The sequence below is a fragment of the Saccostrea cucullata genome, unplaced genomic scaffold (genome assembly GCF_032062105.1).
Source record: "Saccostrea cucullata isolate Sc308-1 unplaced genomic scaffold, CSIRO_AGI_Scuc_v1 ctg3538, whole genome shotgun sequence".
Classification (NCBI taxonomy): domain Eukaryota; kingdom Metazoa; phylum Mollusca; class Bivalvia; order Ostreida; family Ostreidae; genus Saccostrea; species Saccostrea cuccullata.
The window spans coordinates 24,806-39,058 of NW_026918140.1; the positions used below are offsets into that span (position 1 = coordinate 24,806).

General features: G+C 35.6%; 1 protein-coding gene across 2 annotated transcripts; it reads right to left on the reverse strand.

Moving 5' to 3' along the window:
• Positions 1-10,387: 10,387 nt before the first annotated feature.
• On the reverse strand, positions 10,388-11,599 carry LOC134256037 (uncharacterized). 2 transcript variants are annotated; one of them, XM_062738734.1, is made up of 4 exons: positions 11,552-11,599; positions 11,257-11,430; positions 10,899-11,138; positions 10,388-10,687 (listed from the first exon to the last, which is right to left on the reverse strand). In XM_062738734.1, the coding sequence occupies exons 1-4, from the start codon at positions 11,553-11,555 to the stop codon at positions 10,446-10,448; spliced, it is 660 nt and encodes a 219-aa protein (XP_062594718.1). In that variant the 5' UTR covers positions 11,556-11,599; the 3' UTR covers positions 10,388-10,445. The 2 variants fall into 2 exon arrangements, with proteins under 2 accessions (XP_062594718.1, XP_062594647.1); XM_062738663.1 differs by lacking the exon at positions 11,552-11,599 and having other exon boundaries at positions 11,257-11,525.
• Positions 11,600-14,253: the final 2,654 nt, after the last annotated feature.

Below are 14,253 nucleotides of genomic sequence, written 5' to 3' on the forward strand. Positions count from 1 at the left end.
TAAACAAGATCAGCTATGTAATACATTTTTCTTGCTCTTTTTCGACTCAGAGTAAAAATATTCGTTGGTAGGTATGTGAGAATTTTACTTTCCTAGAGAGTTTAAACTTCAATTTAAATTCAAATTTCAAAATCGAGTTAAAATCTGTGATCCGGAATTAATAAAAAAAATAATTGCTCTCTGAAGGTTTAAAAATTGAGTGGACTATTTTTTAAAAAGTCGCTTGGAAAGGGTAACTAAACAATATTTTCTTTTCAAGCTAGTCTTGTACACTTTTTATATTCTATTTTTGAAAACCTTTTTTTTACAAAAAGACAAACATTGAGAGAGAGAGAGAGAGAGAGAGAGAGAGAGAGAGAGAGAGAGAGAGAGAGAGGAGAGAGAGAGAGAGATGATTAAGAAAATATATCAGTTAATGGTCTCCAGCTTTCATCAAAAGATTCTTTTTCATTATTTTTATAAGATATATATTTTTGTAATTCGTATATTGTCTTAATAGAGGATATCAAACCACCTAAGGAGATGTTTCTGTTTGTACATTTGTACAGATAGATATAATGTTATATTTGTAAGGCAATAATATTTTTAAGTTGATCAGTTTTCTTCACAGAGCCCTATAAAAATTCTTTTTTTGAAAAGGTTATAGAAGTGCGGATTTTATTAAAACAGTAGTTTGCAAAATTCTCTAATAGAGACTGAACATGTTCACATTCCCACAACAAATATTCTATTGTTTCAGTTTCTTTTTACAGAAGGTACATTTTTTATCATCAGTTTGATTAATTTTGTGTAGGAGGGAATTTGTCGCAAGTATTTTATGGTTTATTCTAAATTGAAACCACTGAAGTTTGGTGTTTTTTGTAATTTTGAATGGAAGTAAATAAATTATCTCCCATTCACCATTGCTCATGTCAAATATTCTATTCCAAGAGATTTTACCCAATGGTTCAATTTTTTGTTGAATAAGTATTTCATATAAATCATGTGATTTCTTTGCGTTCAGGAGCGAATAAACATTATCTGGGATATATGGGTAAGCTATCTATGATAAGTTATTTTGATCTCTGTTTATCTTTCTTAGCCATTCTAATGTAGATGCCTTAATGCCACTATATTCAAGAAAATGTGTTTTTATCCCGTATTTCATATATAGATCATTCAAACTCATATATGTCCCATCTTCATTGAGTATGTCATTTATACATAAAATGTTACAAGAGAACCATTTTTTATAGAAGAATGGCTTTTTGTTAATGTTAAATTTTTTATTATGGAATAATGGTTCTAAAGAAGTAAGTGTATCATTTTGTAATGATTTGTCCCAAAAGCTTTGCCATGCATGTAACACGTCCTTCCAAAAATTATTTTTTAAATTATTGATCTTTTTGACAACATACTCTCGCCCATAACATACAATTTTTTTAATGTCAATATCTAAAAAGGAGTCTAACCCATTGTCCCGCAGTAATAATTTTTTCATCCAAACTAGTTTTAAGGACATAATGAACTCTCTTATACTAATCATCTTAAAGCCCTCTTCTTTGTAATTCATTACACATTTTTTTTTTCATTTTAGTCTTGAAATATTACTTCCCATTACAAAAGTATAAAAAAGATTTTCTAATTCTTTCATTTGAATTTCAGAGGGACTTGGGAGAGATGCAAAAACATGATTTAAAGTTGGCAATAAAAGAGTTTTTAGAACCATCAGACGACCAAGAGGAGTTAAATTTCTCCTGTTCCAGTGTTGCATTAATTTTTTTATATTACTTATTTTTGATGCACAATTAAGCATAAATATATTTTTTAAATCTGTGTCAAAATCAATGCCTAATAATTTAAAAGTTATTTTCTCCACTCTAACATATGATCTGTACTTAGGGTATCGATGCTGCCTTTTTGGGACCCAATCCAGACTACTTGAGTTTTTCTGTAATTTATATGCAAGCCTGACATATTCGCAAATCTTTTAAGAGTGGTGAGACTTGTTTGGAGTGATCTTTCACTTCCATCTAATATTAAGAAGTATCATCTGCCAACATACTTAACTTTTTTTTCAGTATTCATAAACCGAATCCCCTTTATATTCAAGATATTTTATTTCTTCTACAAGTTTTTCTTATTATTGCTTTGTTAGTTTCTTTTTGTATGAGGAATAGGAAATACATTTTCCTCTCATTTCCATGAGTAGGGTTTCTAAAAACAATTGATCATTTATTGTAAAGACTAATTCTTCATCATTAATTTGCTGTACACTTTTTATGTCTAACTGTTATTGAGTTACTGATAAACATTTATAAAATAAACGCATAAGAAAAAAATAATAATTTACCACTGTTGCTTTTTAATCATTTGTCTTTTTTATTTCAGGAATTAAAAAGATCTTGTTTGAAGAAAGTTTGCGCTCATGTGTTTTGTGTTTGTTGTTTTACAACGTTTTATCATAAGGTCTACATGGTGCATAATCTACAGTTTTTTTTAAATGTACAGGTGAATTTGTGAAACAAACAAATGTGAATTTTCAGGGTCTTTAGTTTCATTTTTTGAAACAAAATATTTTTTTCAAAGTTTAAAGTGTTTAAGAAGATTATTGCGTAGTTTGCTTGGGAAAACAGTTTATTTTAGGTCACTTCTTAATGAATGTAAACGACATTCTTATGTAACTTCACGATACAGACTCCTTCATTCATAATCAACAAACGCGTAATTGATTAGAAAGTTTAAACAACCCGTTTGAAATTAAGGATAAAGTTTGGAATTTAAGGTGTTTCATTTACTTAGACATGCAAACTTCAACACACAGCTATTTCTGGAACAATTCTATCCTAAATCATTATGTTCCCCAAACGAAGTTGGGGAACATATTGTTTTTACTCTGTTTCTTATTAAGGTCTTCCGTCTTCAGCGGAAGACCTTTCTGTTATTCTTAGGTTTCTTTTCCACAGTTTTTATTATTTTTTTTCTTACATATTTTGTGCACGCGAGTTCTCGAAAACGCCTTGATCGATTTTCATGAAACTTTCAGGAATGATAGAACATCAAAAAATCTAGATATATATTTTTTTGTTTTGATGACGTCACTTCCGGTTCGGAGATTTCTGCGATTTTGTCATTTTTAGAGGGTCACTTTGTCCGGCAATGTTCTCAAAAACCATTGAAGATAGAAGTGTGAATTTTTGAGGGATGCTAGAGCAAACTTTGGAGAAGTGCCTTTTGTATATCACAACTACCGGAAGTACGAAGCGCCGACGCTCGCTATGGCCCGAAAATAGACCTATCGCGAATTTCAAAATTTTTAACATCTTTTCTACGATAGCTTTATACCTGGAAATATTTTGTTAAAACATATAGAACAAAAGAAGTGTAGAATTCCAAGATCTTTCAAATGATATCTTGTAAAAAGGGCTGGCCCCTTAAATTAAGGGCCTAGAGGGGTCAAAAGATTTTTCTTTATATCTCAAAAAGTATCGAGAATTTGTAATACATCAAAGAAGCAAAGTTGTCCAAAATGTTAAGCTTAATCTTTTGGCGTCTTCAAAATACGTCCGGCGTCGTCACTTCCGGCAAAACCGGAAGTGGTCGGAAAACGCGTATTTTTGCCGAGCTTGGAAAGTTTTTGGGTAACATATGTCTCTGGGAGCATAAAAATTAATTTTCCGTCCGTCGTCGTCACTTCCGGTCAAACTGGAAGTAGCAAAAAATGGCTTATTTTTGCATTAATTAACATAGGTTTAGATGATTCAACCCATTTTTTGGCGTTAATTCTCATTTTTGTTAAAAATGAAAGGTACTTCCGGTCGAACAGGACGGAAGACCTACTCGTTGCTTTGCAACGAGCTTTGCTCTAGTTATTATTATTTTTCTTCTTCTTCTTCCTGGGTACTTTTTTGTCCGGGAATGATCTTGTAAACTGTTCATCCGATGTAGGTAAAATATTTTTAGGGTAAGTAGACATGTTATGAAGATTTGCGGAATGAAGGTCATTTTGCCCGCACGTGCTTGCAAGAGCGTGCACGTGCAACACGTAAAATGACCAATATAATCGATATAGCGGCAACGTTTTTATTTTTTGATGAATTGCTTTGAAACTCATAATAAGAGGATATATTAGTAGTATAGACATGATGACATGGTCAAAATAGCAAGATCTCACGCGCTTGCACGTGCGCTTCGCTCTGATTGGCTGAAACTAAAGTCTCAATATCTTTCTTGTTTCTTGACATAATCCTTTGAAACTTTGAACATAGTCCTACATTATAAAGATCTACAGCCTGATATATAAGAATTTTCAAGAAAGCATGCGCATGCACGTGTGCTGCAATCTGATTGGCTGAAACTTTATATAGCTATAACTCCCTTGGTTTTCAACCAAACAGGATGGAATTTGGAACATAGATTAGATATAATGGACTTCTACAAGAAGGTATGGTCACCATGCACATACATACACATGCGTGTACGTGCGCTGCAATCTGATTGGCTGAAACTTTAAACAGCTATAAGTCCCTTGGTTTTCAACCAAACGGGGTGGGATTTAGAACATAGATAGATGTAATGGACTTTTACAAGAAGGTATGGTTACCATGCTCATGTATGCACATGCGTGCACGTGAAATGAGTAAAATCAAAAATACACTTGAATGAGCGTATTTTTTAATACTTTTGGATTAAATACTTTAATATTTAGTATATTTAAATATATAGATTGTATAGGCAAGATGATATGGTTATTACGCACATGCATTCACATACACATGCGTGCAATGCTAAAATTTGAATGAACTTGGTACACTTCTGGGTAAACGTTGGTAAAGTCTCAAATGCATCGAGTTTGTCTTATTTAATGAAGTTTACAGGGAATATGGCACCAAAAGGGAGTTGGGGAGCGTTTGGGGAACATCTGTAACGGTCCCCGTTACAATTAGCACTAGTTTGACTTGATATTGTTCTCAAATGTTCAATGTATTACTTCGAATTAGAAAAATGAGTGTTTAAATTACGAATAAGGTTTAACTCAAGCATTTTTTTGGAATGGAAAATACATGCACTTTAAGGAAAATATAAAGAAACAAAGTTCCTTTAATGTTTTTCTCTCATTTTTGATCATTCAAGATTGGTCAACAAGCCCAAAACATTTTGCATATCCAATGAAAGAAAGTGAAGGCATTGGACAGCGATCAATGTCAAAAACAATTCAAACAGTAAAATTCAAGAGAACATGGCGTGAATATGGACTCCTGGAAATCGGGTTTCTAGGAGAGTAAGCATCCCTTGTTGATCGTTCACCACGCCATGAGGACTATGTAATTATTCAGGTAGACAGAAAATTCAGTCAAAATTAGTATAAAACAAATACTTGCAAATTGGTATGAATCCCAAATTGCGACCAAGTGATAACTCATATTTTCTGATACGTTCATTATAATGACCATGCATCGAATTGACGAAATCTAGATTTAAAACGAGATCCATTTAATATCATCTTACACATGCATGTGTAGGTAGCCCGTAAAGTGATTTCCTGATAGTAGTACAACAACTGAATCACTTTAGGTAAAAATAATATATTTATTATAAACAATTGATTGGAGAAATACAACAAAATCAGGGAGCTCTCAAATCATGGCCTGCACCTGGCTTGGCGGAAACGCGGGAAGAGAGCGAGATATAGGCTTCCGAGCCCGAACCCAATTCCAAATTAAAAACACCCCCCAAATACACTACATTCCCCCCCATTTTGTGGAGGAATGTCCCAATTCCGACAAAGTGGAGGCCATTTACAATATAAAATCACATAACACTTTTACACAAAAAAGATAATTACCTCCTGTAATGTACAACGAACAAGCTAATTACATGATAAAATATTCACAAAATATCTTTTAAACATTGACTGTCCAAATCATGATCACGATTGGCTCTATACAAAGAAACAGTTCTCCACAGTTCTTCCTGACCATCTGCTACTGGCGGTATTGGCGAACACGCCAGCACGGATCCTCCCTGGACTTCAAACACAGGACATCATCAGAAAATCTAGACTAGGACAGCAAGCATCAACTTAATCATAAAGGCAAAGAGTCACCTGATAATAGCCCCGCTCTAAGAGCAAGGGGCATGAATCTAGCATCTAACTAGTCTGGTGGAATCGATTCCTCAAGCCCAGTACAATGACACTTTGTGGTTGTGCACATTGTTTGCCCCGGGCCTGCAGGGGCCTGGGGTCTATTCAGCGGCTCTGACTTGTCCTTACCAATGCCCGTAAGTCGTTCCGGGCACTCACGACGGAAATGCCCAGGCTGATGGCATTTAGAGCAACAACCTCTCCGGCGGTTTTGTTTGCGTTTCCAGGGGAAATCCTGTCCCTTGCCTTTGGGGTCTCTTTGGTCATGCCTACCTCCTGACTTGACACCTGAATTTCCCCTCTGTGGCTTCCAATTTTTGGTCTTCCAGGACCCCTTACATGGAGCTTGTGGGGGAGACTTTTTCTCCACGCCTGACGGTGTACTGCCTAACGAGACAGAGCGCACAACTCTGTGTTGAGGCGTAAGGGCTTGACGGCTTAGCTGGTAAGTCTTTACTCTCCTCACAGCCTCATCCAAATTAACAGGGGGGCTGTCGATTAGCCGTCTGCCTGCGCGCACATCCGTGCAGCCCATCGCAAACCGCAGGACTGCTTGCTCCTGGAGCACTTGTCCCGATACTCTAGCCCCTAGAGCGCGTTGCGCGGTTTCCATGACACGGTCACCCCACTGCTCTAGACTCTCGTCAGTCCCTTGAGTCATGGAGTTAAACTCCACTTGCGATGCGGCCTGCAATGTACCCTTTCCGAACCGTTGCTCGAATCGAGATGCTATCTCTTGAAAAGTCATATGCTCACCCCGTGAGGAGAGCAGGTAGAAATATCTCAGTGCTGGTCCCTCTACGGAGACACTGAGAGCCAACAGACTATCATCATCATCCCACCTATAATAGCGAGCCAACGTTCTAAATTTAGCGTAGAACAGACCCCACTCAAGGTCTCCAGTGTACCTAAGACTCTTGGCCTCTGCAGGGATAATACGCCAAAATCCTAGCGAGTCACTACGAGATGAATCCAAGAGTATTCCAGGGCCCCCTAAGGGAGAACTTTCCCTGCCACAGAGAGGTGCAACTGATACATTACTCTCCTTTGGCCCAAGCTCCACAACTGCACTCCCCAAAGTGACCACTGGCAAAGCCTTTATGCCTTTCTGACCCCTATCATACATCTGCCCCGATGCAGAACATGAGTGACTCAGAGTCCCGGGGGATTCCCTATTTGCATTTTCATATGCCTCCTGAGGCATAGCGTAATCGGACTTAACCGGAGTTAATGGAACTTGAAAACTAGAGAGGGGATCCCCCCAGGACACTGCCCCCTTACTGGTGTGTGACTGAGTCCTCATGATTGAGGGATGACTACCCCCATTCCCCTGACCAACACTCTGGCCAGGGGAAACCCTCAATGGATTACCGCCATACCCACTTGAAAACAAGACTCTACACGGCCCCTCATTATTTCTCTGTCCCGATTGGCCCCCATATGAGAATACTACACTAGTGCTTGTACATGTAACCTGGGTGCTGCTGGGTACACTAGTTACACAGGTCGAACCACCCGACCTGGGGTTCCCTGTGGGGCTACTCAATGAGGTTACATTGTGCCTACTCACTGCAGTGTTCCTGTTTTTCTCCCTTGCATGAGATTCCAGGGAGTGGTTATCCCCTGACTTCCCTACCAGGATCTGGGTCAGTTGGGCTAATTGGGTCTGAACTCCCTTTAACCATGCCAGAACCTGATCACTGCTCGGAGTAACCCCCAAGCTTTGATGTGGTCCACCCCCAGCTGTCCCAATGTCAGTGGCTGTATCCATACCCCGCCTATCATTAGTCTCCAGGGTAAGGGACATGTCTACCTCCCCAACCACAGTATTATTCTCACCCCCTCTACTGCCCGAAGTGCCAAATACTGGTGGTCTGAACGGAGTTAACCCAGATATTTGGTCTGCCCAACCCGGTTGAGAGCCACCCCGTGCATTTGCATTATGCCCCTGGGCCCATGCCAAACCACCCGGCCTAGCTACCTTGCCCCCCAGGACACCCATGCCACTCATGCGCTCAGGACTCTTAACCTGACCAAATAATTTTTTCTTCTCACTCATAACTCAGGGACAACTGACAACAACTAAAGATCAGCCCGACTTACTGCCCTACATGTAATACACTAATATATCACAATACAACTCACACAGAAAAATTGATTCACAAAAATACATAATCCAATCACTGATTTCTTGCAAATTTCATAACCTGATTCCATTCACCGCCGAAATAATTAATTTAAAACCATAATCACCTCCACGTGGCCTGACCGCGCGGCGTCCCCTGAGCGCCGCTTCGGTCTCGTAAGACCGTCAGAAATCCTACCGGCGACGCCAATAAAGTGATTTCCTGATAGTAGTACAACAACTGAATCACTTTAGGTAAAAATAATATATTAATTATAAACAATTGATTGGAGAAATACAACAAAATCAGGGAGCTCTCAAATCATGGCCTGCACCTGGCTTGGCGGAAACGCGGGAAGAGAGCGAGATATAGGCTTCCGAGCCCGAACCCAATTCCAAATTAAAAACACCCCCCAAATACACTACACCCGCCTTGATTTTAAAACTCGCTCTACACTGAGCATGCTCTAGATCTTGTGTATCGAATTAGTTAGGAGAAATATGTTAGGAGATCAGAAAACTCGGTTCACGATAGAGGATGTAATTAATTGCCTAGCAGTTATTAGGAAATATTTCCATCAATATTTGACTTTATGATATGATCATTTGCTGACAAGGTGTTTGCATCGACCATAGAAATTGCGAAATGATACCCTGTTTTAGAAATTGTTTGTAAGTAGAACATATTCTTGTGTATTGCCACAACTGAGATATATAGCCCCTAATGAAGATAAAAAGTTTATTATGATAATAACCGAGTGAATTTTGCAACTGAAAAAATGAAGTAATCAAATCTTTATTGAATTTATGATATGCTTTATAATCTTTGTTAGTTAGGCCACCACTAACGTCTTGTCCTAGGAAATTATCTAGACATGAAAAAGATATCTCAAACATTGTAGTATTTCAAGATCACTGGAGTTTATCTAGTCGCCGTATGAATAACAATTTTTTTATTGAAACGTTGTCTATATATATATATATCGACATTGAAGCCACAACAAGTGTTTCATCTTATCATGTTCTAGAATCTGAGTGAAATCAGCTTCATATGAAATCAGAAAATGAGTCAGTTTAATAGGGGAGCAAAAGGTACCCTTGGATATTCCCAGAAATTTTTGAAAGACCCGGTCTACAAAAACTACATACATTTGTAGATATTGTCAATCAGGATAACAAGGATCTTTTTAATATGAATTTTACATAAACTGTACCCGTGTCTTTAATCAAATAATGTGTTTAAACAAAATAATTTTCAAAAATAACCAAATCTTTTAACTTTTTTTGAGTTGTGAAGTCGAACACGTATATGCTAAAATTCTGAGCGGTATTCAAATCCTTTAATTTTTCTTGAATGATTCTATTTTTATTCACAGACTATTACAACACGTAAAAAGGCAAAAAAAAAAAAAAGAAGAATTAAGAAAATAAAAAATATTGCAAATAAATATGTAAAAATTTCAGACCATATTTAATTCGCTGACAAAATATATTTTTTGAATAATTGTTCTCGTTAAAGGACCGGGGATTCCTCAGTGAAACAGAATATTTGGAATTTTTCAGAACTTGCGTATATGATAAAAGTATCAAACTCGTGAAAAATTTATTAAACCTAAAACCTTAGAAAATAGTCAAATAAGATTAGCACAATTGTTCATCGCAGTCTAAATACAATATATGCATTTGTTTTATCTTCGTGGACACCGTTTACTTAATAGGCGTTTATTAAAACATTTACATGCAATGTTTTGTTGTGAACGTCTCCGACTTTTTTTTACAGACTATAAAGTTGTTAATGAATATTAAAGAAACTTGATTGCTTTAACATCTCTAAGACATTATTTTGCAGCAAGTGTTCTATAAAGACATGTGTATAACACCAGTCTCGGACACATGTACGGTACTTTATTTAAAGTGTATTGATATATTGATTTGCATGATTACAGTCTTTTACATGGCTTTTCCTTTATTCTACATTACCCAGTAATTTCACAAAGGAAAAAGTTGTTAAGGGTGATAATATTGATATATTTACTGAGTGAAAAACAAACCTTTTAAAAAAATTAAATATATATATTTAAGATATTTCTTTTATTAAAAAGATAAAATAAAACGAATATAAAAATATAAATATCCAAACAATGCATAAATAGATAAAAAAGTGTAAAAAAAAATCATAGAATAGAATCATAGATGTTAATCATTTTTAAAGTCAACACATATCTTGTCTATCGGACTGAATATTCTTGGTTTTCCGTCAGAAGCGCGTTGACATCGACTTTGGAAGACCACGCGTTCGTCCTTACATACGACAAATTCTGGTGATCCCTCTCGCCCTTTCCACGGATTCAACCCATCCGGTGATCCTTTACAGCTGGGAAATCGCACGTGACACGGAATACAGTGAGCTGATTTGCATTGATTTTCTTCATATTCACCTGAAATAGAAACAGGCTAGAGGTAACAAATTGTATGCAATAATCATGGCTCGGTTTAAAATTCTTAGCAATTCATTATCTTATACTACATAGTAATCGAAACATGAATTACAATATTAAGAAAATTGTAAGATTGGATATTTTTCATTGTGTCACATTTTGAAAATTGGAATTGGTCTATCATTATTATTAGTTAAAGAGAGCTACTTACATGCATCTTTAGGTTCGTATCGATTTCCACACTGAACTGTGCTGTAGTGGTGGCATCTCTGAGATTTCTCATCGAACAGAAGTGGATAAGGACATTCCTTGACCCTTGACTGAGCTGTCTTTCCCGACGGTGACTTTTTTGTTTCACAGTCCTTATATTTAGCACAGCTATTAGCATCAACGAACTTCTCGTCAGAATGCAACGCACAGATTCCTTGAGTTTTTTGGAGTATCTTTACACCTAGAAACAGAACCATAAATGTTTAAATTTATCATTAGTTTACTATTACAGTGCTAACTTCGTCCTTATAATGACAGTATTTTAGCCCATTTACGAAAATAAGAAATGCCCCTCTTACATGTATCTTGTGTTGATCCTCTTGGAACACACGATCGCGTGGTAGGGTTAATTACGTAATCCTCTGGACACTTAAACAGAAACTCGTGTCCATCTTTAACGATATAGAATTTAGTGCAATCTTCTGGATCCACCCTGAAATCTAAGTCTGTTCTCTGTAGGGTTGCTGAATCTGCTAAAAACCAGAATGTCGCATAAAAGATCGAAAATAAAATTGCATTCATGACTTGTCTAACACCAGTAGAAAGTTTTAAGAAAGCAATCTTTCGATTCTGATGAATTTCAAATTTGATTACCCATCTGGATGTCTACACATAATATATATAAGAATATACATCCCACGTTATTTGCAGGTTTGTGAGGCGTGTGGTTAGCGAATAAATGATTTTTGTTTATTAAGTGAGTAGGTGCTACTTATAGAACCAATGAAAGGATGAGTAAGTGTTCACTCTCTTTTGCTAATGAAAGGGAACTGTGAAATTCCGACTCTGTTAATTTTTCACCTTGTATACCAGTGTAGGAATTTTAGGTGTTTTCTTTTTATCGGCACGATTTTGGCCACGTTGATAATGGTCTATTTATTGACTCCTTGGTCTCTCAGTTTGTTTCCGCTGTCTTGAAATTTGAAAATTACAATCTTTGTTTTTATGTCATCATTTCATAAGTTCTATGGTCGATGCACTGACCTTGTCAGCAAATACAAATTTATCATTGAGTCAAATGCTGACTGACCTTTTTTTATACTAATTATTAGTCCATAATTCATACACTGAATTGATGACGGATTTTTTTCTTTTATTTCCCGATCATGACAGGGAGCACACGGCGGGTGTGACTTGTCGGCAAGGGATGCTCTCTAGTCCATGACACTTGATCCCAACTCTGATGTTTTGGAGGTCTGTGTTTGCTCTGCTCTTATTATACCCCCCGCTTGAAAAGCGGGAGGGTATATAGTAATCGTTAATTCCGTCAGTCCGTCTGTACGTCCGTCCGTCCGTCCGTCTGTTACGCTTTGGGGTACCCAACTCTTATCCACAACTCCTCTCATACCACTGAATGAAATTTGGTGAAACTTTCACAGAATCTTTATTACATATTGCCATTGTACACCTCCTATTTCACTTTTTGATCCGACAAATATTTTGGGTTTCCCGGCCACAGGAAAACATGGACTTTTTCACCAGTTATAACCATACGGGATGCGGGGGGTATCGTTTAGTGAGCTCCTGGCTGACAGTACCTCTAGTTTTGTATTGTTTCATGGACTTTTGATCTTGAATACTGTTTGTTATCTCCATATATTTCAGTGATAATGTCTAATTAGTGCACCATCAAGCTAAATTGAATGCTCATATAAATAAATATTTTTTTTTTATTCTAATTGAAATGGGGACTTCAGTGGTTCATAAACTAAATGCGATTGAAGGTAGTGTCTTTGAGAAATAAAACAATAAATAACAACACTGACAGACACATAATTAGCCGCCGGTTATCACAGGATAACAATATGATTCATAAAATTGTAGAATTTTATATATGTGCCAAAAGGTGAATCTCTTTTTAACAAAATCCAGTGAGTCAACAAATTTTTCAGTGTCTAACACAAAATGTTGCCTTAATGAGTTGTAGGAGGAATATATTATTTCAAGGATTCCCTAGGTTTTTTTTTTTTAATTTCTAATGTTGAAATCATTCTATTTATTATCACTGCTTTTTGTTTAAATCTGTAATTATATTATGATTTAGAATCCGAATCTTATTCGATTCCTAACGCAAGGTCTCAATGAAAAGCTCATTTCATTACATCGACAAGATAACTACTTGGAATGATAATGAATATTTTAAAGATATTTAAAATTGTTTCTAATGTCCTAAAACATATTAAAATAAATAAAAACAAAAATCCAACACCTTTGGAAAACAAATTTAAGATATTTTGTTTTAGATAATTGACTGAATGAAACAAGAAAACATAAATTTTCAGCAAAGTTAATTTTTTGACATGTTTATCAATTTTGGGAGAAAAAACTTTATAAATTCTGCAAAAATATGCTTTTTGTCTTCATGTAAATTCTTCACTTATAATATTCACACCTTACTATGTTAATAATCAGAACGCAAGTTTCTCATATGGACACTTTTGACCCCTGAATTACTGAAGAAAACAAAAGCTGTTTTGTTACGTAATTAAATAACAGATAGAGTGTCGTGATGAATTGAAATGGTATGGAAACCCCAGGTCATAAAAAAACTTAACTCTTAATTAGAATTTCATTAAGATAGTACACTCAGAATAGATAATGTCATTAAGTATAGAAACCACAAGCTAATAAATAAATATCGGTTAATCAAAATTAATGCAAGATTAGAGCAGAAAATTATATTGTGATAATTAACACAGTTGCTTTAATTATCATTGCATATTTTAAAAGAAAAATTGAGCATTAGGGCTTAAAATATATTCTGTGTCAATCGAACAATTAGATTTTGTCAAACAAATGTTTTTAGACAACCAAAATGAAAATGAAACAGGATTTTAATGAATTATCAATATATATTTTTGAGGAAAAAATAACATCATGATTTGATTGGTAGAACTTTTGCAATTAAGAAAATGCTTAGGGAATTGTCCTTACACAAGAAGCTTAGATAGTCCTTAAAGAAAACGAAGTAGAGAAGAAATTTTGAATATCTCCAACATATTGCCAACTAGAATTATTTATTTAATTCTGTAACCTTTATTGTAAAGGATCTTATGTTTGAAAAGCTTTCAGAGAGTACGATCTTCGTGTGATTTTTTGAATCTCCTAGCTAACAGAAAAATTTTAATTTATATCAGGAAAACAAAAATTTAATCCCTCACCTGATTAAGATTGAAACCTGTTCGCACCTGTTTGTTAATAAAAAAGAGAAAGATTGTAATAAATTAACATGACAAATGAAAAACAAGATATCAAAAATCAAATTTTGAATTATTGTAAAAATTAATAATTTTTAG